Raw genomic sequence first — 26,429 nt, forward strand, 5'->3', positions numbered from 1 at the left:
AAGGATAAATACTCCTCGTTTACAGATTAACACTGGCCTCCACCACATTTAATTTCCTGCCACCACTCTTTTCCACTCCGTCTGACACCCAGTCGAGCCAAATATTTGCCTGAGACATACCATTAAACATGTATCAGTAGAGACACCGAGAGGGAACTTGGCTGTTGCTGGTGGAGGAGGCGAGAGAGAGAGTATGAAAATGAAAGCTGCACCTCACCCCGTGCTTCCCTCTGTCTTATCGCCTTCCAGGATGAGGAGGTTCGCCTACTGTAAAGTGGTCCTGGCCACCTCGCTGGTCTGGGTGATGCTGGATATGTTCATCCTGCTCTACTTCAGCGAGTGCAACAAGTGTGACAACATAAAGGAGCGAGGACTGCCCGGGAGAGAGGGTGAGTGGGGAGATGAGACGGGAATACACCGCCTCGGCCTCCTCTCATTGTGTGTGTGTGTGTGTGTGTGTTGCCATGGTAGACACCCTCACCAGGCCACGAGATGGGCCCGGCGAAGGAGGGAAGCCCGTCGTTATCCCGAAGGAGAACCAAGAGAAGATGAAGGAAATGTTTAAGATCAACCAGTTCAACCTCATGGCCTCCGAGATGATCGCTCTCAATCGATCCCTGCCTGACGTCCGCCTGGAAGGGTGAGTGGATCCTGCCGTTAGCTGGCGCTGCTTGCATTAGCATCGCCTCAAAATGGCCGCCGGTAGCTGCCACAGCGGGGATAAACGGGAACCACAAGCCCGCGTGGCCTGTACAATGATCAAACTCGTCGTTGTCACTCTATAAAACCCTTTTTGGTTCGTTCTTCTAGCTCAGTAAACGTTTCAGGGCGTGTCGAGGATCGCGACACGATGGCGCCACAGGAGATCCTGACAGCAGATTAGGTTGGGTTGTCTTTGCGTACCTGTGGAGGGCGGAGAGTGCACATATATTTCACAATAATGGCACAAAATATGCTGAACCCAGAGCTTTGTCCATAGAGGAAGACACTCCTGCAGGAGGAAGAAGTGTGTGTGGAGAGAGTGGGAGGTGAGAGAGCGTCATTGTAGCTCGAGGGCAGTAATAGATCACTGTGACCCGGAGGCAGAGGTCATCCAGCCACCCCACAACCCCTGTCCTTCAGAAGGATACTCAGCACCCATCACAGTGTGTGTGTGTGTGTGTGTGAGTGTGGTCATTTATGTCATGTTTTAATACAGTTCTGTGCTTGAAAGAAGAAGCTTGGTAACACAGGAGAGGACGCTGGTTTCAAGGTTTTAATCCAATTTTACCCATCGGAACAGGAAGTTGGTGAAGGCCTCGTATCGGTAGTTTGTGGGGGGGGGTTTCAGTTATCGATATTATTTTAAGCAGGCGAAAGTTGGTTGCATCAGAATCCAGGAAGAGTGGGCAAAGCACCACATTGGTCACGATTAGTTCAGGCAGGTGGAAACCAGGCCCGCCTCTCCCAGCACCTTCCTGCTGTGTTCCACCAGGGGAAACATGCACGGATCAGGTAGGGAGATTGACGGACAGGTGCACATGCACGTGAGGCAGGCAGGAAAGAAAGAGGACATTGATCCGTGAAATGGGTTTGAGTCTCTGAGCGGGAGCTGATTACTGGGTGTGTTTTCACTCAGCATTCCCTCCGTCTATCTGCTTTTCCAATTAGGAGATAAGACAGAGTCAATAACTCTGTGTTTGTGTGTGTGTGTGTGTGTGACAGGTTTAGAAGAACACAGAATGGAAGAATTAATTCTTTACAGCAATGTCATCATTAAAGTCGCAGCCTAATAATCACATTTGTCCTTAAAACAGACAATATCCTGATAAAGTCGTTTAAAATGGCTGGAGAAAATGACCAAATCTCAATTATTCTCTTGGAAACCAAACTTCCGAAGTCTTTGCGGAGGCTTTTCCTACTTAGCTCTTGCTCTTCTGCAAAGTCATGTTGCTGCATCATGTATATTTTAGCGGAACGGTGTCCTCAAAGTCGTTCTTCCTAAGTTCGGGCATAAGAACAGACTGAATGGGGGTCCTGCCACACTGGGGCGCCCAGCAGGAGCTGATGAAGACGGGACGAGAGGTGTGGTGTGAGACCCTTCAATGCACCGTAATGTGGTTCCTTTGCCTCATTTGGGTCGGTACGGTTTCAGCGGTCCCACGTGACATCATCAGACACGCACACTGGTGTCGGGCAGCGACCTTTCGGAAAATCAGCAGTCACACGTTGACTAAATGTTGGAAAAATGTACTTCCAGAGTGTATTATTAGTGTGCTCAGAGGAGAGGTTGTGTGTGTGTGTGTGTGTGTGTGTGTGTGTGTGTGTGTGTGTGTGTGTGTGTGTGTGTGTGTGTGTGTGGGTTGGTTCATGTTTTCTTTGCTGGTCCCTGTTTCTACACTCTTCTCCTCTGGAACCGTGTGTGTGTGTTTTGTGTTGCAATACCAGTGCTGTCTCATTAAACCAGCAGGTCCACCCATCCCAGCCGTCCACACGATCCCCCTGGCAGGACAAGCCGGCCCATTTGTGCCGCTGCTGCTGCCAGATGTTGCTTCAGCAGCCCGACTCATGGGATAAGTGGAGCTTGCAGCCACTCCTGTGTCTGAAGTCATCCTCCCCAGAATCATGAGTCAGCGCCGCAGGTTTCCCTCACCACGGTCTCTCGGAGGGCCGCTTTTCTTTTTCTGCTCCTTGAAGCGGAACACAGAAAACCTCGAGCAAGTGCCTGTTTGAGTGTCAGGGTCTGCGTTCTTGCAGGGAGTCCTCGTGCACGCTCGGTGACCTTCCTTCCTCACTGACAGTCCCCCTCCAGAGGCAGCTGCAGGATGGAGCGCGACCTCCTTTGTTGCTGCTGCATTCCTTTTGTCAGGATCGGACAGGAAGTCGGTGGAGGGGTGGGAGATATGCTGGTTGTCTTCAGTGTTGATTGAGAGGAGGAGGAGGTAACAAGCTGGTCACGTGGACGGTTTGACGCACAAACACGGTTAGGAAACGTAAAAGAAGTTGGAATCTTTGGATTTCGGACACGAGGGTTCCGTGACTGACGTCCAAGCGAGCGCTCTGTGGAACTGTCGTCTCCGTTAGCGACGGGTCGGTGGTGTACAGCGCGAGTGAGAGATCATCCGTTCAATCTTCGTCCCTGCTGTAACTGGATGCTCTGATGCTTTGGGATAACCCTTAAATCCCAGACGCAGCCGGCCCTCCCTCTGTTCCCTCTGTCTGCACCCGCACAGGAGCCGTTTCTGCTGCGCTAACAGGCTAACAGATGCTGCAGTGTTGGTTTAAATTGGTAGAAACGCTTTTATTTTGTCTTTCTGCTGGTTTTGTAATAAGAACAGGTGGATTATGGGTCAGGGAGGTTCATGCGACTCTCCTAACTGTGGGAATTTTGTCTGGTTATGTCAGAGCAGTGTTGTTTCCGCAAATGTTCTCCACACGATGCGCTTTAGTTCCAGCGTTCTTCCCCAAAAATGTGTCCATAGTTTCATCGGCATGAATCAATCATCTGTTAGAGCCGCCTTATTTCCAGCAATGGGTCCAGTTTAAAGCTGTTTCCTATATGCGTTTGGCAGCAGAGACGGAGCTGGAAAGTCTCCCAGATTCTGGTTTTATGTCACCGTTTGTGCAAGCCCAGAGAAAACATCAGTGTTCCTCTCTGCACCATCAACAGGAAACTTTAAAGCAGTTTTCTGACTCTACTTGCCTTGTTTTACATCATAAAACTGTGCTGCATCGGATGACTCCTGCTACACGATGCTCGGCCACGTGCACGTCCATAATTGGCCTCCACAGTCTCCCCTCGTGACTTGTGTCTGTCTCTTTAAATGAAGGCTTGTTGTGCGTCCTTGACATGGCTACGATAATGACTAGCACCCTAATTAGCATCACTAATCAACTGCCATCGTGCTGACCGGCTGTTTCTGCCTATCTGTCTGCCTTCATCTGTATTTAGGCTGCTCTCTCGCTCATTATTCCCCCTCGGCTTTCAACTCCAATTAGAATTGTGATATTTTTTTCTCTCAAATTCATAAAAGATGATGTGATATGTGGCTGCTGGGCTTATTGTCCCCTCTGTCTTGAGCGGATCTGCTTCAGTTGCTGGATCGCGACGTCGTTACAGGATCCTCGTCTCCCCCTCGTGTCTTTTTGTTTCGCCCCGTATTTAAAGCTGCGGCGGGTCACACGCCACCTCGCTCACCAGGAATGTGCCCTTTCCCCTCTCTGAAGGTGTAAGAACAAGCTGTATCCAGATAACCTTCCCCGCACCAGCGTCGTCATCGTGTTCCACAACGAGGCGTGGAGCACGCTGCTGCGGACCGTGCACTCGGTCATCGACCGCTCTCCGCACACGCTTCTGGAGGAGATTATCCTGGTGGACGACGCCAGCGAGCGAGGTACACACTCACCCGCAGACGCGCACGCCGCCTAATTCCTCCAGTGTTCGGACCTCTTGTCTGAGGGCTTAGCCTATTTTTTGGAGCCGCTATATGATTTGACTGGGTTTGTGGGCCGACGCTGATGCCCAGCAACCACTCAGCTGCATGTGTGTGTGTGTGCGTGCGTGTGCGTGCAGTGCTAATCCCTGTTTGGGGGAGATTAGGTCTTTAATTCACCAGCCGTAGGGATTATAGTCTGTTATTACCCTCAATCTCTCCCAACCGCCACCACCCAGCAGGACCTCACCACGGAGGCAAGAAGTCATAGGAGGGGGTGTGTGTGTGTGTGTGAGTGTGGGTGTGTGTGTGTTTGCAGAGTCAGCGTGCATGCTAAAATGCATTCGCAGTGCTAAAGCAAACACTGAGGCGTGAACACTGTGTGTGTTTTAGCCTGTTTGCTGAGAAAATTGTCTCTTTCTCACCTTCTCTCTTAGACTTCTTAAAGAGGCCGTTGGAGCAGTACGTCAGAAGGCTGGAGGTCCCGGTCCGAGTGGTGAGGATGGACCAGCGGTCGGGGCTCATCCGGGCCCGCCTCAAGGGAGCGTCCCTCTCCACTGGCCAGGTGTGTGTGTGTGTGTGTGTGTGTGTGTGTGTGTGTGTGCTCTACATATGGCGTGTGAGCTGCTGGGTGGTCTGATCATGTCCCCCCGTGGGTTTTTTAGGTCATAACCTTCCTGGATGCTCACTGTGAGTGCACGACAGGGTGGCTTGAACCCCTGCTGGCCCGCATCAAAAAAGACAGGTAAGACGCAGCAGTTACCTGTGACTGACCCCCCCCCCCCCCCCCCCCCCAGGTCAAGAGTGCATGGCCAATTATGTGTGTGTGCAGGAAAACGGTGGTGTGCCCCATCATCGACGTGATCAGCGACGATACGTTTGAGTACATGGCGGGATCCGACATGACGTACGGAGGCTTCAACTGGAAGCTGAACTTCCGCTGGTACCCGGTGCCCCAGAGAGAGATGGACCGCCGGAAAGGCGACCGCACGCTGCCCGTCAGGTGGGTCCGATGTGCCGGGGGGGGGTCGTGCGTGACTCCGCCCTCGGAGCTTATTCCTGTCCGTCAACCATCTCCTGCTGGTGCCTCAGGTTGTCCTTGACACCGTTTCCAAGGTCGCACATATAAATACGGCGGATGAGAGCGGAGCGCTGGTCGTTTTTCACAGGCTGTTCTCGAGGGTGTCCAGGAAGTGGCCTGAAAACCAGGAATTAAGAAGCTCTTTAACGGAACGACGTGATTTACGTATAAAATCCTCGACAGGTTGAGCGAGAACGGCGCAGGTCAGACGCGGAGCGCTGCTCCCGGTGCTCCGCTTTGTTTCCGATAATGAACCGCGTTACCCAGAATGCTCGGCGATGGCGAGAACCCCGATGCGAAGCAGGAAACTCTTGTGAGGGGCAGAAACGAGGCAGAGGTTAACCAGCAGAGGAAGCAAAATAAAAACAGGAAGTGGGTGACGGACGGCGCGAGATGATTCATGTCTCAAACCATCACTCTCTGCCCCCCCCCCCCCCCCCCCCCCCCCCAGGACCCCCACCATGGCAGGCGGACTCTTCTCCATCGACCGGGACTATTTCCAGGAGATCGGCACGTATGACGCAGGCATGGACATCTGGGGAGGGGAGAACCTGGAGATCTCGTTCAGAGTGAGTGAAGACGCCCGCAGGAGCGTCCAAGAAAAACACACACACACAGGAACACACACACACACACGTGCGTCACACCGGTTAGTCCTGACTACATAATTAGCCTGTCAGGCGTCATCAGACTCAGACAGTCGTCCACTCGTCCCTCCTCCCCCCAGCTCAGGTGTGTCACTAACTCTCTCCTCAGATTTGGCAGTGCGGGGGCACTTTGGAGATCGTCACGTGCTCTCACGTGGGCCACGTCTTCCGAAAGGCCACGCCCTACACCTTTCCCGGAGGGACGGGACAGATCATCAACAAAAACAACCGGCGCCTGGCGGAAGTCTGGATGGACGAATTCAAAACTTCTTTTATATCATTTCTCCCGGTGAGTGGACCAGCCGGTCTCTCTCTGGTGCGTCAGGGCTTCCGGGCCTCGTACTCCTCTTTATTAGCAGGCTACACCACCTCTCCGTGTGTGGCGCTGCTTTGATGCGCTCCCCCCCTCGGTCGTACTCGCCCTGCAGGGGGAGCAGCTAGCCAGATCAAAGCTAACCAAGAGGCACCGTCGTGATCTGAGCTGCACTATTGAGCGATTATTCATTTAGATGGGATCAAACCCTTCCTGTCTGCTGCTGTCGCTCACATATTTGACATAAGATATGAACAGAACTGGGCTCTATAAGCTAACATCTCAGCTTTAAATGCTAAAGAGTGCCGCTAGCTGCCTGTGGGGCCTCTCGGGGTCTCTTTTTCCTGCCGTTTCCTCTCCGTTCCGTCACTAATCTCCCTCCTCCACAGTTAAATACACCCTCAGCGTGTACAAATATGTAGACGAGCATGCGCTCGGGCGTGCAGGCTAATCTCTGCGCCAGTCCTGATCTGTCCATTAACCTGCCGACAGTGTGAAGCTGCACCGGCGGTGCGGGACGGTCGGGGGGGGGGCAGGTAATTTCACGCCTCTGAGGCTGGGCTCATGCACACGCCCACATCCGTGCACACACTGTGGGAGAGGAGACACGACTGAAAGTAAATAAAATAGTGAGCTGATTTTGTTTTAGGCCAGAACGAGCAGGAGAGAAAATTAAGAGTGAGTCGGCTACAACTGAGGAACTTTAACCTTCGGGTTTCCAGAGGAGGGGGGGGGGGTGTCCCGTGAACCTGCCGCCTGTTTAAACGTGCTGAGCAAGCAGAAGAAGAAAAGGGCCTTTATCTATGCACAGCACCTCCCTGAACCCGGGTCGTCAGGAATCCAGGCACCCGTCTGGAGACGCCGCTGCGCTCCTTCAGGCTAACCTTTGCTAGCTTACCGCTATTTAGCTGCTGTGAGCTCCGTTTCTCACTTTTCCCTCAGCAGAAGTGAGAGAAAACATCTGTTCCTTTGCTCATCTAAATCTAAAACGAGTTTCAAGTGTGGCTCGTTGGGTTTTTTGTGTGTAGGTGTGACCAAAGTGGACTACGGGGACATCGCGACCCGGACGGCTCTGAGGCAGAAGCTTCAGTGTAAGCCCTTCAGTTGGTACTTGGAGAGCATCTACCCTGACTCTCAGATCCCCAGGCACTATTACTCCCTGGGAGAGGTATGCACACACACACACACACACACACACACACACACCTGACCTCAAACAGAGGCGTGTGTGATTCACTGCATCTGGGATGAAATCAGAGCAGACACGAGGAAGCGCAGGAAGGTTCTGTTTAGGCGCCATCTTAACATCCCCCTGTGGTTTATCTTTAGATCCGTAACGTGGAGACCAACCAGTGCCTGGACAACATGGCCCGTAAGGAGAACGAGAAAGTGGGTATTTTCAACTGCCACGGCATGGGAGGCAACCAGGTACCAGGAGGGCAGAAACACACACACTCGCTGCTCCGGAGACGGGTTTCCTGTTTGTGACGGCGTTAAATCTTCCCAGGTTTTCTCCTACACGGCTAATAAGGAGATCAGGACGGACGACTTGTGTCTGGACGTGTCCAAACTGAACGGGCCGGTCATGATGCTCAAGTGTCACCATCTGAAAGGCAACCAGCTGTGGGACTACGACCCCGTGGTGAGTGTTGACGCTAGTGCTAAAGCTAACTCTCCTGGTTCTCCTATTGAGCCGGTCCGCCATCCTCTCACACACTCTGACTCTGCGCGCGTGTGTGTGTGTGTGTGTGCAGAAGCTGACCCTGATCCATGTCAACAGTAACCAGTGTCTGGACAAGGCCAGCGAGGAGGACAGTCAGGTGCCCAGCATCAGAGACTGCACACACTCGCGCTCCCAGCAGTGGCTCCTCCGTAACGTCACACTACCAGAGGTCTTCTGACCGCACAACACACTCATAAACACACGCTTTCACACACCGTGGCCCAGGATAGGACCACCAACATGGGCACCCGGACAGACGAGACTTCCTGTGAGAGGATTTGGACGGAGCGGACGGTACAACCCCCTGTCGCGGAGGTGTTCGGGCACAGAAAAAGACTTCCTCCTGGAGGACATGGCTGCTGTATTCTCTTTGATGTTTTTTTTTAGATTTAAACTTCTGACAGAGACTCACTCCTGGCTGTGGAAGGAGACGTTCTATTGAAGCGGGGACTTCTGCACTCACAGTTGTCCGAGACACAAGCGGTCCAAAAAGCCCCTGAACTCATCACGTAACGTTTACTGACTGCTCCTCTGTGGCCGCGTGTGCGCTCATCATTCGCGTGCGTGTACTGAGATGAATGTATGCTTCGGAAAGGGGCTGAATCCTTTTTATTTTTATTTAATTTTGTAATGGCTGATGAAAACGGACTCAAGTGAAGAAGAGTGTGTGCGTGCTTGTCTGTAGTGTGTGTGTGTGTGTGTGTGTCAGAGTCCTCCCCTCCGTCGTGCAGCAGTTTATGTCTCCCCCTGGTGGCAGCCCTCGGCACGTCCCGCACACCCAGGGGACTAACCTTAAAAAGTAGCGGAGATGACGTCGCGGCGTCCGCCGTCGACACTTAGCGGTAGAGAAATCAGATGTTTGTGATATCTTGAGATTTGTATGTCCAGTTTTACATGGTTTTGTGTGTTTTTACAGTCCCGTGTGAGCGCCATGGAGCAGGAACCGCGGTCCCTGCGCCTGTCGTAAAGATGTTTATTAGAGAGCTAACACACGCAGGACGCTATAACCCATGTCCACCGCCTACCGAGGTGTCCAGCTCCCATGATGCACTGCACAGACATATAGGAAAAGGGCCACAGTAGCCTAATACTGTACTCCATCTTCTAATATCGTCTTTGACCTCTTGAAAACAAAAGACACTCCAAGGGCTTCTTTCCTCCGGCGGTGTGTGAGTGGACGGGTCGGTGTGGGGTGGGGGGGGGGGGGTCCAACAGCTGGCGGTGCTGGTTCCTCCACATCCGCCCTCTGCCGGGGGAACCGCCGCAGCGTTGGCGGAGGAAGGGAAGTCCGGATCAGAGCGACATATCGCACGTGCAGCGTTCCATATCTCACCTTTCAGCCATCATCACGCTTTGTTAGCGGCTCTGGGTTTTTTTTTATCATTCCTGCGGAGGCAGAGCAGATTATTTCCTCTATTTTGGCTTCCTCCAGTGGAGGAGGTGTTTACAGAGATGACGGGATCAGAGCGATCTGTGAGGAACCTTTGTTGTTATTGACATGTCCAGGCTTCCACGATGAGCTGATCCAATGTAGAAAATAAAGGCAAAAAGGTTTACAGAACAAGAACCGGGGGCGTGTTGGGCCTCTTTATTTACACTATTATTGAATTATTGACTGAGGTTTTTGAGCAGAAACGTGACATCTGGTCAGTCTGGGGGGGGCTTTGGTCCTGATGGTGCAGGTGAGATTATTGTGGATCATTCTAACGCCGCTGAATTAGAGGATTAGAGTTTATCAGACTTTGTTGTTAAAAAAAAAAGACTCATTTTTCTCTCTCAGCGTCTCGCATCTGGTAAATTAGCTGAATGCAGCAGTAATATCCTCCAACCGCCGACACATTTCTGTCTCGTCGTCTGTCCTCGATTCGCTCTGCCAGTGAAATGAGTCGTTAAGGAGCTCGAAGTCTTTGATCTGCGGTATCAAAGCAGAAAATCACAGCACAACCTTCTAACGGCCGCAGGGAGAGACGGAATCACACGTTCTGGAGGAGCGTCAACTCCTGTTTTATTGATCTTTTTGAAATCTGCTCCGTGTTATTATTTACAGAAATTCAAATCCCTCCCCTCTGGATGACTGGAACCATCCAGACACCAGGATTCAGGACTGGGTTGAACCTTTTGACCTGAAGGCGAGAGACCTGCACCTTCTCATGACCTTTCTGTGACCTTCTCAAGGTCCTGGAGTGTGGTCACGTGACTGAACAAGTGCCAGTTGGCTTTTAAAGCAATTGTGATCACCTGAAATATGTTGATTTGTCATCATGGGAGAAAAGGAAGTGGTCCGTGGAGCGTTTCCTGTCTGCGCCGCCCCCCCGTGGGCCGTCTCAGCTACCAGCAGCTGTTCCGAGCTGGCGTTCTCCCCTCCGTCTGTGCCGACACGCCAACAAGCTGTAAATCCTTCACACCGTCTGACTCGTCCTCAAAACACAGGCGCGCTTCCCTCCGTCCAGGAAAACTTTATTTTCACCAGATCAGGAGAGGCCTAAAAAACGCTACAGTCTTTTTTTGTGTCTCACTAGTACCAAATGTTTTTTTTTTAAAAATACAGTAATTAACAGGCGTTAAATGAACTACTCGGCTGTGCCGGCTAACACAGTAGCCGCGTACAACAGTAATTATGCATCGCATGATTAAACCCCCCCCCCCGGGCTCCACTGGGGTAAGAAAAGTGCTCAGGTTAAAGTGGGAGTGAGTCAGTGCAAAGGTGGATAAACTCAGTAAAAATAGAATGTCCATTTCTAGCTGTGAGGTTAAAAGTTTCTGAAAAACAGCCTTTGGACGTAAACATTGTTAAACGCTCAGGGTTCCGCTTGTTACAATGGCGCCCCCTGGTGGGCGAGGCGGGAAGTCGCGGGTCAGAAACGACGCTGCGGAGGAGGAAATGACGTCACGATTAGTTAAACTAGTGCAAAAACATTGGAACACCGTACAAAAGTCGACCCCGGGCGTTGAGATTTTGAAGAGGGTGTGTGATGAGGGCGTCGGCGTGCACGCCGCCTACGGCAGCAGAGCGAGCGTGGCGTGCTGGATCACACGGTCTGAGCTGGTCGTAGTCGAGTGAGAGCGCCGTTGGGCGAGCCGGCCGCCGTGCCGCTGGCTCTCTTCGGAGGAGCCCCGACTCCTTCGGGAGGAAGGGGGAGGAGCTTCGGGAGAGTTTCGCCGGGACGCTCCATCCCCGGTTCTCACTCGCTGGGGTTCTTCAGGACGGACGGGGTGGGATTCTGTAAAAGTCCTGAGAGCACAGGAAGATGGGGGTGACGACGGCGGATCTGGAGGGGGGGGGGGGGGGGGGGGGGGGGGGTTCATTTCACACCTGTCACCCACCTGAGTGGGTGGAGCGGCCAGCTGGGCTGCACGGGGGTGGGGGCGGCCGAGCTGGGGCTCGTCAGCATGGCGCTGTAGATGTTGGCCGCCACCACCAGGATGCAGAGCAGAATGGGCCCGATGATGGCGCCCTCCAGGCCCAGGTAATACGCGCCGCCTGCCACGGCCAGACCCGTCAGGTAAGGGTGACCCCCCCTGGGACGGCGAGGAGAGGGAGCCGCGGTTATCTCCAGGCACGATGGCGTCTGGGTTTTTTTTTTTAAATCTGAACAGGCCTACCCCGAGATGTCGGAGTAGATCGCCGTATCCACGAAGTAGGTCGGCAGAACGTGGCAGATGAGCAGCAGCACGGCCTTGACGCCTTCGCCCTGCACCAGCCACAGGTCGCACGCCGCCGGGCACCGCCGCCCAGTACGTCCCCAGGAACGGCACGGCGCCCAGGATGGCGGCCAGAGCTAAACGACCACGACCGTGGGGTTAAAAAAAAGAAAGAAAGAAAGAGGGCGACGGAGGAGCAACGCTCACCAGATGGAATGAAGATGATGTTGATGCCGAAGACGGTGTGAGTGAGCCAAGTGTAGAGGCCGTAGAAGCCCGCCATCTTCAGCGAGGCGTCAAACACCCCCCTTTAAGAGAACCAGAACCGACACCCTTCAGACGGGTCGGAGAGCACTCGTGCGTGTGTGTGTGTGTGTGTGTGCGTTGTGTGTGTACCTGATGGCCTCCTCGACAGACTGGCCAACAATATTGGAGGAGGGTCCCGGCTGGGAGAGGGGCGTCAGGCTGATCACCCATTGACCGGTTTGTAGTACTCGCCGCTGGAGCTCAGCAGGTAGAAAAGGGTGGTGAGAAAAATGACCTAAAAATGAACAGGTCCGTTTGGTTTTTCCAGGTGATGCCGGGGGGGAGGGGGGGGGGGGGAAGCTGCCGCGCTGGTTTCCTACCAGACTCAGGGCGAAGTTGAGCAGAGCCGTGCCGCTGTGGAACAGGACGGAGACCAGCGTGGTGGGGTTGGAGAAGAGGAGCCCCACGTTTCTGCTCATCACCACCCACAGAGACTCCAGGATCTACAGGAGGACGGCAGCACCTCATTAGTGACCTCACCCTGTCCTCCGGGCCGCAATCCAGCCGGGTTTTCCCATCCTCCCGGCCGTAAAACAGCTTTCAACCTTGACCTGGTGGGTCAGAAAACCTGGCTGGATTGCGGCCCCCAAGGCCTGGGTTTCAAACCCCCCCCCCCCCCCGGGTAAACTAGCATGCAGCGCCGACCTCACCGAGAGCAGAGTCTCAATGTTCTCCTGCAGGAAGGAGGCCATGTCCTTCCAGTCCATGATGTCGTCCAGCCAGCTGTGTTGCCTCTGCATCATCTTCGGGCCACGCGGGCGTCCGGAGTGGGTCACGTTCTGGAGGGCGCATTAATGCACTGTGAGTTTGATACGTGCAGGCAGATCCGTTGGGGGGGGGGGGTGCACGTGCTTCTACCTTGACGAACCAGGAGTGGTACAGTCTGTCCCACAGCTCCAGGACCTGCTTCTCGATCACCGCCGTCTGGTTAACCTTGTCCCCTAAAATCTTATGCAGCTGCACAACAAGAAGGGTTTCAATGCTGCGCTCTTTAACGGGGGGGGGGCAAAGACCGGCGGCGTCCGTTACCCGCTGCGTGATCCACTCTCTGCCGTGCTGGGTAAACATTAGTGGCGGCGGAATTCAGCGCCCTTTGCACCACGCAGGCCTCTGGGAGCCAACTGGAGGAGTGGGGGGAAAAAAGCGTGGTTATGCGTGCTGCCCTCCACAAGAGGGCGCCAAAGAGGACGTGTCATACTTTGCCCATTCGGGATGGTTGGACACGGTCTCGTTGATCAGGTTACTGGTGACGTTGATGATGTGAGCACTTTCATGGTGGACCTGCGGGGGGGGGGGGGGCACACACAACTGTATAAGAACAAAGCTCAGCGCATCTGGAATGGTGGACCGGCGCCACTTACCATGGCGGTGAGCAGCAGAGCCATGAGGATGGTCCCCGTGACCAGGAGGAAGATGATGAAGATGCTGATGATTTTATCCAGAGATCGCTCAGCCAGACAACGATCTACGGGGGAAAGGGGGGGGGGGGGGGGGATGACATGGGTGTGAATGAGGTCAGACCCATGGAGAAACCTGGGTCCAGGGTCCGGGCGTGCATCGTTGTGTTTGAATAAAAACTGTGCACGTGAAAAAGGAAAAGGGAGTCAACTCAGGTTTTCTCAATGCTCCAAAACTGCTGCGGCCTCCGTTTGTACGTGTTAATGTGGCCCACACGCCACAACTGGAGGCCCCTCCACCACGCCAGGCCGCAGCAGTTTAGTCATTTATACACGGTGGAATGATGATTAACGCATGTATTTACAACCAACACTGATATTAGTTAGCTTTCCCATCAATGTTTACACTTTCACTCACCTAATATTATAATATGACCCATATTATTATTATCTATACCCCACTTCATGGGTGATAAATATTTCCATCACGTGTGCTACGGTTACCCAGCAAGGCTCAAAAACTTCTGAATCATTATCACTCAATTTTTAAATCTCTGGACAGCCAACTGGAATAAAATTCCATTTTGTCCCATCAGTCCTCTCAACACTAGATGGCGCCAAATCTGAAACTTTAAAGGGTTCACGGCAGCCCGATGCGCGAAATGGAAACACTTACAAATAAATAAAAAAATAATAATAATAAAAAAAACAGCGTTTGAAAAGCCGAAGAAAACATGAAGGAAAGAAGACAGAAAATACTCTTTATGTTTAAAACAGCAGGTCAAATAAAACTCTTAGTCGTAGTCCGAGCCAACAAAAGTGAAAAGTGGAATTTTGGAGACATTTGAGAAATAATCCCCCACAATTAAGCTCTTTTGACGGACCTACACAGAGAAGCTCAGCTCAGCTCTCCATGCAGCAACAACAACACAAAATCCCCAAACAGCCGGACAGGGGAAGATACAGGTGAGGCGGCTGGGGGGGGGGGGGGTAGAGATAAGCCCCGCCTCCCCACCTGTAGCTTCTGTTGCAGTGGGAGCCCAGAAGCAGGACAACAGGAAGGGACCCAGACAGATGGACAGGATGAGAGTGAATGAGACAAGTGCCAGTCAAGCTACTATAAAGTGTGTTCAAGCCTTCACTTCACTCCTCTCTCTCTCTCTCTCACACACACTCACACACCCACACAACACACACTCTCAGCACTCTGCTCCTCCAAGTCATTACCTGCTTGTTAAGCCAATGCCAGAGCTTGGGGGAGGAGACAAAGAGACATTGGGCAGATTATTTTTGGAAACGTCATTCTCATACACCCGTGTGTGAGGGGACGGTGTTTTTTGGCGCGTGTGATGGCGGCGGCCTGGCTCCGCACGCCGCCTCGCTGTGATCATAGCAGGAAGTGTGTTTTCCAGGGGGCCATGAGTGCACTTACCGCTCATTACATAGACCTCTGATGAAAAATATCCATCTTTTTGGCCTCTTGAGATTTAATAACAACCCGTTTCGAGGAGGAAGAAGAAAACTACCGGATGCTCCGTGCACGCGGAGGCCGGTCAGAGGTACCTTGGTGTCAAACAGCCAGCAGGAACTGAGCCAAGCTTTGATGGGTCCCGGCAGGAGAGCCCCCTCCCGTTCCCGTCCCAGCCGCTCCAGCACCGACCACCAGGTGGCGACAGTCCGCTCCGCAAAGCTTTTCAGGCCAAATCGGACCACCAGCTCTTCAGCACCCACACTAAAACAAACAAATGGCTCAGAGCACAGCACGTGCTGTGTGTGTGTGTGTGCGTGTGTGCGCGCGTGGTGTGTGTGTGTGTTACCAGCCACGGGGATGGGCAGCAGCTGCAGGATCCAGAGGTTGAGCCAAATCTGAACCAGTACGATCGCCCCAGAGCAAGCAAACGAAGTAGATGTTACTGGCGCTGCGGGAGCTCCTCTCTCTCTGGAACCGCTCCGGCTGGAGCGAGCGGGAGCCGGGGGCGCGGGGCGTCGCGGCGCCCCCGGACTTCACCGCCATCTGAATATCGAGCAATATTGAGTCATAACCCCGTCCTGTTACTGCGCTGCTGCTACGGTGTCGTACAGGTTTGAGGTGTCTGACCTGCTGCGGCCGTCTCCATCGGACTCACTTTGTGGTTGGAGGTGGCTACAGGAAATGGCCATGTAAATGGTGTTAGCGGCGAACGACAGCAACCTGACTCGACAGCTCTCCTGGGAAGGACAAGCGCACGGTCACCGCACGTGCAACAGCAGCGCGTTGGGACCGTTTGTGCGCACGTTTGCCGCAGCTCAAACCTCTGGACCACTTTGCTTTAGATGGACGCTGATAAATATGAGCACTAAGAGCACAAATGTCAGGGCTGCGACTATTGACCTACTTTTAGCATCAGGTTAGCTTAGCATGGGGAAACAAGTTTTTTACCTTTTCCAGGTGCAGGTGGTTTCTCTTGGGAACCAACAATGATGAGTGTGACTACAATCACAAACACGGGCACTCTCCAGGAGCCACGTGAGAGACACTAAACACACCATCCAGAAACAGCAATCAGCTGGGCTTTTGTTCACTCAAAACCACTCAAAACTCCTCCGTAACCCGTGTATCTTTTTAGCAGATGTTCAAAATGGGGACGATTTCCTCCATTTGTCCCCCGCCTCCCAGCAGAACTACTCGGGAGCAGCTCCGTCCCCCCCCCCGACGCTTCACATCTGAAGGTCAACGCTTGTTTTCGCCTCGCGCGCGCTAAAAAATACTAACGACGTCTCCGTCCCGCGGCTCCGCTCAACATGCGAGGACACGTCCCACCAAGACACGCAGGGAGACGGGGGACAGGGCGTGTCCAAGCAGGCTTCCCCACAAACACTCACCGATGTAGAAGAGCAGGACGGCCCAGACCGGGAGAGCCAGAGCTCGCAGGTAGCGCTCCGTGTGTGGGGGCTCCACTTCAAGCAACCACCAGCAGGAAGCCAAATACCACCGTGCACACCTGAGGGGGCAGAAAGGGCAGAAAAGGGCAGAAGTAGACGGGATGTCGGGTTACTGGGCCGTCGGGTTTGCTGCTGAGTAGCAAAGAGTAAAGCAAGAGTACGTCTGCGTGGGGAGTTTTTAATCTGTCATTTCTGTATCATTCTACAAATGTCACAGGAAGAGCGACACTCGCTGTTGTCATGGTAACAGTGTTATCGCACCAATCCAGCTGCTACTGATGGCATCAAATGGCTTCACCAGAGATAATCTGGTTCCTTTCCACTCACTCAGAAACAGGGTGAGAACATTTAACCCTAATTAAACAGACAACGAGCCCGGTTGTACCCGGCCGCCTTGGGCGGTTCGGTAAAAGTGGGATATTTAAAGATCACATTTACTGGACAGTGGATCAGCTGATGCGATACAGGTTTAATAACAAACCTGAAGGAAAAACACTGACAATGAGACAGTATTCTTATTTAAAATGATATCCCAGTTCATATCTTTCCCCAAAACAAAACAGACCTAAATGATCATAAGTACTGGAAAATGTGGTGAACCTGAACCTCATTTAACCTCGACTTTGGGCTCCAGCATGTTCCAGCGTGCATCACCTCGGGGGGGGGGAAACACTTGTCCCTGTCCCTTCACTCACCCACACTGTGTGGAAACAGTCCAGCACGGCCCCGATGATCCAGCACACGTGTCCGATCACCACCTGTATGCCAATGAGGCTCCAGGTCAGGTAGAGGAAGTAAACCAGAGGCGCCCCCGCCCCGATAACCAGCAGCACGGTCAGCTTCTCCAGCACCAGTTTACCCATCGCCTCCACCCCATAGTTTACACACCACACTGGCCACCAACAGAGTCCCCAGGACGATGGGCGTCCCAGTTTCCTGCAAGCCGCTGAGCCATGAGCGGCCGAGCCGGGCCAGGGAGTGCTTGAAGGGATGGAGGAAGGTTCCGCAGAGGACGGCCCAGAGCAGCGGGCGGAGGAAGGCCTCCAGGATGAAGTAGACCAGCACGGCAGCCCCGCAGCAGATCGCCACGAAGATCATGGCCCCGGTGTTGTAGAAGGCCTGCTTGATGTTTTTGTCGAACTTGAGGGACGACGGGTGGGTCAGCAGCTGGTTCACCATCCCGACGGCCGGCTGGACGCTCTCGGAGAAGGAGACGTAGTGAGGCCGCTCGGGGCGAGGGCTCGGCGGCGGAGAGGCGGCGGCGCGGTCCGGCGGAGCGTCTTCCTCGTCTGCCATGTTTCCAGATTCCACCGGGGTCCACCCTCGGATCCACCCATACGTTGCCCGGATCCACCCACCACCATAGAGGGAAGGAGTCGCGAGAACGGAAGTCCAGCTTGTTCGGTCATGTGATTAATAGGCCGCCCTTAAATAGTATCCGGATGGAAACGGAGAAGTGACGTTTGAACTCAATATTTCTGTAAAAGGGCAACTAATTTGATCTAAATTCGAAAATCCGTAAAACTACTGCCACGAGCTGTGATTTATTATTGGACGAAAGTCCAAGCGACACCTCTGTCTTACCTCTGTTCCCATTGGCGTGACCATGGAACCGTCACCTGAAGGAGGGTAAAAAATGATGTCATTGAAACCGCTTACCCACAAACCTCATGGGAAATGTTAGTTTCATTGAGCAAAAATAATAACATTAGGATTGTAGCTCATTATTAAGAGTACGAGTCGCTATTGTCAATAACGAATTGCAGTAACAAACACACATGCAAAAAGCTAAATTATGATGAAGTAATCCAATTATATGTTCTAAAAATGTTTTTCTGTTTTAGTTTATGGTGTCCCACAGTGCTCATAACAATATGGACAGCAGACAATAAGAATAACTCATTAGCATAGCATATGATTACAAAATGTTTGATCAATGAGACATGTTTATTAAAAGATTTTGGTTTTTCAACTAAGGTATAACTGTGTCAATGTGGGGTTTTTAATCACAGATCATAAAGCTACAGTAACAGCATCTGGGAGTATTAGCCTGTGTTGTTCTGCATCAAATCAATGGGGGTTCTTCTCTGCCCTGTTATCAGGATAAAAGCCACAATGCTAATAAACTCAAAGAGTCACTAAATACCAAAACATTAAAAAAGAATGTGTCTTTGAGAACAAAAAAAAATACAAAATGGGACAAAAAAGCTAACAAAATCATCATCAGTGAAGGCTTTTAAAATGATCCCCGGACTTCTCAGCATGTGCAACAAGTGAAAAACATAATAGGTGGTGTGTGTGTGTGTGTGTGGTGTGTGTGTGTGTGTGTGTGTGCGTGTTGTGTGTGTGTGTGTGTGCGTGTGGTGTGCGTGTGTGTATTTAAAACACTATTAATAAATAACCTCCAACACCATAACCAAGTGTAGGTTTTAAAGCCCCTCCCTGGGCTGCCACCTTATCGTGGTGGAGGGGTTTGCGTGTCCCAATGATCCCAGGAGCTCCGTTGTCTGGGGCTATATGCCCCTGGTAGGGCCACCCATGGCAAACAGGTCCTAGGTGAGGGACCAGACAAAGCGTAGCCCAGGACCCCCTAATGAAGATAAATAACATTGGTCTCAAGTTTCCCTTGCCCGGATGCGGGTCACCGGGGCCCCCTCCTGGAGCCAGGCCTGGGGGTGGGGCACATTGGCGAGCGCCTGGTGGCCGGACCTCTGCCTATGGAGTCCGGCCGGGCGCAGCCCGAAGAGGCAACATGGGACCCCCTTCCCGTGGGCTCACCACCTGCAGGAGGGGCCAAGGGGGTCGGGTGCATTGTGTTTTGGGTAGCAGCCGGAGGCAGGGACCTTGGCGGTCTGATTCCCGGCTGCACAAACTGGCTCTAGGGACATGGAATGTCACCTCTCTGGTGGGAAAGGAGCCTGAGTTGGTGCGCGAGGTTGAGAAGTTCCGACTAGATATAGTTGGCCTCACTCGACGCACGGCAAGGGCTCTGGAACCAGTCTTCTTGAGAGGGGTTGGACTCTCTACCACTCTGGAGTTGCCGATGGTGAGAGGCGACGAGCAGGTGGGTGGCAATTCTGGTGGCTCCCCGGCTCTAGTGCCTGTGTATTGGAGTTACCCCGGTGGATGATGAGGGTGGTAGCCTCCCTTCGCCTTCGGGTGGGGGGACGGATCCTGGACTGTGTTTGTGGCCTATGGTCCAAACAGCAGTTTCAGCGTATCCACCCTTTTTGGAGTCCTTAGAGGGAGTGCTGGAGGAGTGCCCCTTCTGGGGGCTCCCTCGTCCTCTGGGTGACTTCAATGCTCACGTTGGCAATGACAGTGTGACCTGGAGAGGTGGTGGATTGGGAAAGAACGGCCGCCCCCGCCCCTGATCTGAACCCGAGTGGGTGTTTTGTTATTGGACTTCTGTGCTGTCTCAGATTGTCCATAACGAACCCTTGGTTCAGACATAAAGGCGTCCACCTGTGCACTTGGCACCGGACGCCTTAGGCCGCAGATCGATGATCGACTTTGTGGTTGTGTCATCGGATTTGCGGCCGCATGTTCTGGACACTCGGGTGAAGAGAGGGGCGGAGCTGTCAACTGATCACCACCTGGTGGTGAGTTGGCTCCGATGGTGGGGAAGGATGCCGGACAGACCTGGCAGGCCCAAACGTGTTGTGAGGGTCTGCTGGGAACGCCTGGCAGAGTCCCCTGTCAGAAGGAGCTTCAACTCACGCCTCCGGGAGAGCTTTGACCATGTCCCGGGGGAGGCGGGGGACATTGAGTCCGAGTGGACCATGTTCCGTGCCTCCATTGTGAGGCAGCTGACCGGTGCTGTGGCCGCAAGGTGGTTGGTGCCTGTCGTGGCGGCAATGCCCGAACCCGCTGGTGGACACCAGCGGTGAGGGATGCCGTCAAGCTGAAGAAGGAGTCGTATCGGGCCTTACTGGCCTGTGGGACTCCTGAGGCAGCAGATGGGTACCGGCGTGCCAAGCGGAGTGCAGCTACGGCGGTTGCCGAGGCAAAGACTCGGGCATGGGAAGAGTTCGGTGAGGCCATGGAGAACGACTTTCGGACGGCCTCGAAAAGGTTCTGGACCACCATCCGGCGTCTGAGGAGGGGGAAGCAGTGCACTGTCAACACTGTGTATAGTGGTGATGGTGTGCTGCTGACCTCAACTCGGGATGTTGTGGATCGGTGGAAGGAATACTTCGAGGACCTCCTCAATCCCACCAACACGCCTTCCAGTGAGGAAGTAGGGCCGGGGACCTGGAGATGGGCTCTATCTCCGGGGCTGAAGTTGCCGAGGTAGTTAAAAAACTCCTCGGTGGCAAGGCCCCGGGGGTGGATGAGATCCGCCCAGAGTCCCTTAAGGCTCTGGATGTTGTAGGGCTGTCGTGGTTGACTCGACTCTGCAACATCGCGTGGACATCGGGGGCAGTGCCGCTGGATTGGCAGACCGGGGTGGTAGTCCCTCTTTTTAAGAAGGGGGACCGGAGGGTGTGTTCCAACTATAGGGGGATCACACTCCTCAGCCTCCCTGGTAAGGTCTATTCAGGGGTACTGGAGAGGAGGGTCCGCCGGATAGTCGAACCTCGGATTCAGGAGGAGCAATGTGGTTTTCGTCCTGGGCGTGGAACAGTGGACCAGCTCTACACCCTCAGCAGGGTCTTCGAGGGTGCATGGGAGTTTGCCCAACCAGTCCACATGTGTTTTGTGGACTTGGAGAAGCATTCGACCGTGTCCCCGGGGGGTCCTGTGGGGGGTCCTCCGAGAGTATGGGGTGTCGGGCCCGCTGATACGGGCTGTCCGCTCCCTGTACGATCGGTGCCAGAGTTTGGTCCGAATTGCTGGCAGTAAGTCGAACTCGTTTCCGGTGAGGGTTGGCCTCCGCCAGGGCTGCCCTTTGTCACCGATTCTGTTCATAATTTTTATGGACAGAATTTCTAGGTGCAGTCATGGTGTTGAGGGGATCCGGTTTGGTGACCTCAGGATCGCGTCTCTGTTTTGCGGATGATGTGGTCCTGTTGGCTTCATCGGCCCGTGACCTCCAACTATCACTGGATCGGTTCGCCGCCGCATGTGAAGCGGCTGGGATGAGAATCAGCACCTCCAAATCCGAGGCCATGGTTCTAACCGGAAAAAGGTGGAGTGCCTTCTCCGGGTAAAGGAGGAGATCCTGCCCCAAGTGGAGGAGTTTAAGTACCTCGGGGTCTTGTTCACGAGTGAGGGAAGAATGGAGCGGGAGATCGACAGGCGGATCGGTGCGGCGTCCACAGTAATGCGGCCTCTGCACCGGTCCGTTGTGGTGAAGAGAGAGCTGAGCCGAAAGGCGAAGCTCTCGATTTGCCGGTCGATCTTCGTTCCTACCCTCACCTATGGTCATGAGCTTTGGGTCATGACCGAAAGAACAAGATCCGGGTACAAGCGGCTGAAATGAGCTTCCTCCGTAGGGTGGCTGGGCTCTCCCTTAGAGATAGGGTGAGAAGCTCTGCCATCCGGGAGGAGCTCGGAGTAGAGTCGCTGCTCCTCCGCGTTGAGAGGAGCCAGATGGGGTGGCTTGGGCATCTAGTCAGGATGCCCCCTGGACGCCTCCCTGGTGAGGTGTTCAGGGCATGTCCCTCCGGTAGAGACCCCCGGGGAGACCCAGGACACGTTGGAGAGACTATGTCTCTCGACTGGCCTGGGAACGCCTGGGGATCCCTCCGGATGAGCTAGAGGAAGTAGCTGGGGAGAGGGAAGTCTGGGATTCTCTCCTTAGGCTGCTGCCCCCGCGACCCGACCCCGGATAAGCGGCAGAGAATGGATGGATGGATGGATGGAGGTTTAAAAGTTTGAATTATAGTTGCTACTGTTATTAAATAGTTATTCATATTTCTGATGCAATGTCTGGTTGTGCAAGGCCCACTGGTACCAGTGGTTTGGATTATTGCTGCTTCGTCATCTTTGCCCTGTTCCATCCGTGGCCTCATGGCGTTCCCATCAGCAAGTAGAAGGTGAGAGCCACAATGAGCAGCAGGCAGAGGGGAGAGTTGAAGGTCTGGTAGGCCGTGGAAGGCATGAAGATGTCCTCATACTTGTAGATGCTTATCATGTGGTCGCTGACCGGCGGGCTGTCGATGTCGTGTCTGGTGATGGAGCCTGTCGCAAAAGATCAGCGGGGGCATAAAAAGCACTGGGGATAAAAGGCAAGAGAACACGGGGGACGTAAAGACTGGTGAATCACCTTGGATGGCCGGTCCCCATGCAAACAGGTAGTACCAGGACAGGTGTAGGTCCACCAGCGTCTCCTCTCGGGGGACGTAGAGCGGACGTTTGAAGCGGCAGGTGACCCGGTTGTTCTCAAAAATACCCTCCTCGTCCCTCGCTGGGTTCCTCTTTATTTCCTTCGCCCACTGACCCACGTTGTAAAAGTGGTGTATCCGCACGCGTCCGTTGTCGTCGTGGACACAGCCCATGACGTCATCGCCCCCCTGAGGACACGGCCACCCCCCGGGCCGACAGCTTAGTCGGATTTAAAGGTGACACATAAGCGTAAAGGCTCGAGCGGCTCACCATTTTTTGTCGGAGGAAAAGCCGACGGCCACCCATCCGTCCGTGTCCGCGCTCATCTCGTACTCCACGTCTGTCCCGATCCGACGGTAACTCAGGAAATAGTCGCACGTGTCCGCGTCGCATCCCGGCTTCCCGTATCTGTGGAAAAGTAAAGGAATGTCTGCCTTCATCTAGAGAGAACTGATCCAGATTTTGCTGAGTGAGGCCACATCATGGGCGATAACGCCATCGGGGAGTCGGTGGCCGCCGCGGGACTGACTCCAGCACAGGACCGCTGTCGGAGCGCGACCTCTGACCTTATGCAGCCCTTTGTTACGCCACAATCGCTGACTTTGATCCTGGCGAACGGGTCCACTGGAGGAGCTGTGGGGAAGGGATAACCTGCAGGTGGACAGAAACACAGTTAATGGCTGGGATATTTGTTATATTTAGTTTCAGATGTGCGTTAATATTAGCGTCACATCAATATGCCCAAAATTAAGCTCAAGCTTCAGTAAGAACACTAAAATAGCATCATTAGAGTAGAGATCATCAGCGGCATTTAAATCTTATAAAATGGGTCTTAAATTAAGATGACAACCACAAAACAGCCTGTAAATAAGAGACTTTTGTTTACAGGTTTAACTAACGTCAAAAGGTTTTTTTTTTGGTTTTTTTTGTAATTTAAAGCTAAAAACGATTAAAAACAACAAACCCATCTAACAGTTAGAGAGTTGTGTAAAGGATGTGGTGACAGAAGACATCATGTTAAACACTTCAAAGGGGTGTGTGTGTGTGTGTGTGTGTGTGTGTGTGTGTGTGTGTGTGTGTGTGTGTCAGCTGTGACTGCAGGGAGCTGGCCTGGGTACTGACAGGCCTGTTGGTTTGTTACACAGAACATGCTTCTGTTTGTTATCAACCGTTTAAATCCTGTTTTATTTCCTTGGATGCTAAAAACTATCCTACTTCAGATCCACAACATGCTCACCGTCGTCAGGCAGGTATCTGGACTCCAGGAACTCGGAGGCGAAGGTGCTGTAGGAGTCCTTGTGCGGTTCCTGGTGCCCCGGCTCTCCGTGCTCCCCGTGGCCGCCTCGGAGCGCTCCCTCCTCGGTGGGGCTGGACGCGACCTCCGGGCGTCGCAGTGGATGAGCAGCACCAGCAGGTGCAGAAGCCTCCGCAGGGGAAGCATCGCCATAAAGGTCCAGAGAAAGACAAGAGCGATTTAAAACGACTAGAGCGAGGTGGGTTTAAGGAAAAGCTTCCTCAGAGGTTGAGAATCTCGGCATTTCTGCGGGTTTGCCATCGCAGCTCCGACGGAAAGCATCCCCGCATCCTAATTGCCTGTTTGCTCGTTCATTCGGAGGAAACCGGGGGGATTCTGCGCCGATGACAGCGGGATTAGGGGGCTAATCCCAGCCGATACCACCCAGATTTGGAATTCAACCACAAAAATCAGATGAATCACACGGACGTAATCGGCTTGTAAACCCGAATTTGGAAGCGGATCCAGATCTGATGAATGTTTAGATGGTTCCCAGCCGTGTACTGGCCGGGTGGAATGGTATCGTCCGGCCTCCCAGTTCCTCTCCAGTCAATCACAGCAACAGCCAATCAGGAGCCGCTACGTTCTGCTAATGAGGCCCATCCGAAGGATGATTGTTGGGCATCGGAGGGTTGCAGATAACAACTCTGACTAAATGACCCCCCCCCCCCCCCCCCCACACACACACACACACACACACACCACCTTTAATCCCCCTAAACTACAACTGAAAATATCCATTTATATGCATTTCAAATGCATTTTTGTCACAAACACAAGCTTCTATTAATTATTTACAGCGTGTAGCACCGTAGTAGGGTGAGTACAACCTTTGTTTCCACGTGCTGTGCAGATTTGTGTACTTGGATGATTTATGCTGCATTTCTGCTCAATAAACCATAAATTAACGAGTATGACAGGATTTGGTTGTTGGGTTGTAGGGCTGTGTTGTCCTATACAGGGATTCCGCTTGATGGCGCTATAAAGCCACACTTTGAATTTCGGAGGCTCGTTATTGTCAACTGTTAATTAGCCTGCGGATTTTTACTATTCAGCTGCGTTTAATTTTACACCCAGACCATAAAAAAAGCGTCATCTACATTTTTAAAAAACGACAGTAACCCATTGTGTCCGAGTTACATCACGAAATATTGAGTCTTTTTAACCACGAACGGGGGGGGGGGGCTGTTTAAATTATGGGTGTCTTTTCATGATGTGCTGAGTCTAAGGCTGTTTTTAATCACTCCTGCAATACTTATATATTATATATTTTAAAAAGTCCCGGATGAACGTATTTAAAATATTTGTTACATCACCACATATATGAACATGAAATAATGAGATTTTTATTTATGTTATTTTAATATTATTAACATACAATTGAAATGATTTTGTTTCCTCTTGACAGGCTGTTGTTCCTAAATATGTCCTCTAGGTGGCGGTAATGTCCCACGGTTGCTCGTCTTCTGAAGGACCAAACCCAAAAGCTGCTAATTACACCTCTCTTCATTAGGCTTCTATATTTTTATGCTTTGTTTTTGTTGATAATTGCTAAAAAGTCATGTTTGTAAAATCAGAATAGTGGAATGTGGGTGACATTTCTGTTGAACTAACAGCAACCCTTCTTAGGTCTCTAAAGTTTTTAACAGAACCTGTTTCGACCATCAATCCGAAAAAGGAATTAAACCCAAATGAAACAAAAAGTGTGTGGTGTGTGCGTGTGTGTGTGTGTGTGTGTGTGTGTGTGTGTGTGTGTGTGTGTGTGTGGTTTGTTGACACATATCGGAGGTTCAGTTTAAAGGCGGGGCCCCCCTCTGTAGGGTGACGACCTAGTTTAAGGGTCGGAAGAGGTTAAGTCGAGTTTAAGGTCACGGTTAAGGTTCACTCATGCATTTGCAACGGCTTTTTTCTTTCTTTGATCCTGTGTGAGCACACGTGCGTGCACATACAGAAGTGCGCGACCTTTAACCTTTCCATTTCCTCAAACCATCACTCTGCACACACTCTTCAACCTGATCATTGCTCCTCTTGTTCTCCATTTTTCCAATTATCCCACATTTATTATCCTATTATTTCCACTCCTTCCTGCCCCCCAATACACACAGCTGACACACACACACACACACACACCTTCCTTCCCAATTACCATTCCCATGTAGGGGGCAATGCTTCCTGGGTAATGAGGGACTTTGGGCGTACCAATCTTATGTTGATAGCCTTATAGGGCCGCTCATTAACACAAACAGTCAATCTGTGACACCCGCACACAGTTCTCCCCCCCCCGCTTCAGAGAGACGGAGCGACAGAGAGAGAATGAGCGAGGGGCTTTATGAAACAGCAGGAGGGGAGAATGAGGCAGGGGAGAGGAAGGGGAAGGTGGCAGATGAGAGGTGAGGAGAGGGAGAGGCAGGCACGAGGGTGG

General features: G+C 52.7%; 2 protein-coding genes and 1 pseudogene across 2 annotated transcripts; 1 reads left to right on the plus strand and 2 right to left on the minus strand.

Moving 5' to 3' along the window:
• The first annotated feature begins 250 nt into the window (after positions 1–250).
• Positions 251–9,062, plus strand: LOC115250404 (polypeptide N-acetylgalactosaminyltransferase 1-like). Its single transcript, XM_029838835.1, is given in 13 exon segments — positions 251–389; positions 472–640; positions 4,207–4,373; positions 4,850–4,977; positions 5,078–5,157; positions 5,245–5,415; positions 5,945–6,062; positions 6,250–6,400; positions 6,403–6,429; positions 7,482–7,621; positions 7,783–7,881; positions 7,961–8,095; positions 8,208–9,062. Coding segments are annotated over 13 exon segments (1,671 nt in total). The 3' UTR covers positions 8,355–9,062.
• A 2,296-nt stretch (positions 9,063–11,358) lies between these two features.
• Positions 11,359–17,890, minus strand: LOC115250356 (transmembrane protein 245-like; annotated as a pseudogene).
• A 4,385-nt stretch (positions 17,891–22,275) lies between these two features.
• On the minus strand, positions 22,276–26,046 carry LOC115250357 (DOMON domain-containing protein FRRS1L-like). Its single transcript, XM_029838553.1, is given in 6 exon segments — positions 22,276–22,569; positions 22,655–22,901; positions 22,980–23,121; positions 23,280–23,364; positions 23,951–24,137; positions 26,020–26,046. Coding segments are annotated over 6 exon segments (861 nt in total). The 3' UTR covers positions 22,276–22,396.
• Between the last annotated feature and the right edge of the window lie 383 nt (positions 26,047–26,429).

The sequence above is a fragment of the Takifugu rubripes genome, chromosome 7 (assembly GCF_901000725.2).
Source record: "Takifugu rubripes chromosome 7, fTakRub1.2, whole genome shotgun sequence".
Taxonomy (NCBI): Eukaryota; Metazoa; Chordata; class Actinopteri; order Tetraodontiformes; family Tetraodontidae; genus Takifugu; species Takifugu rubripes.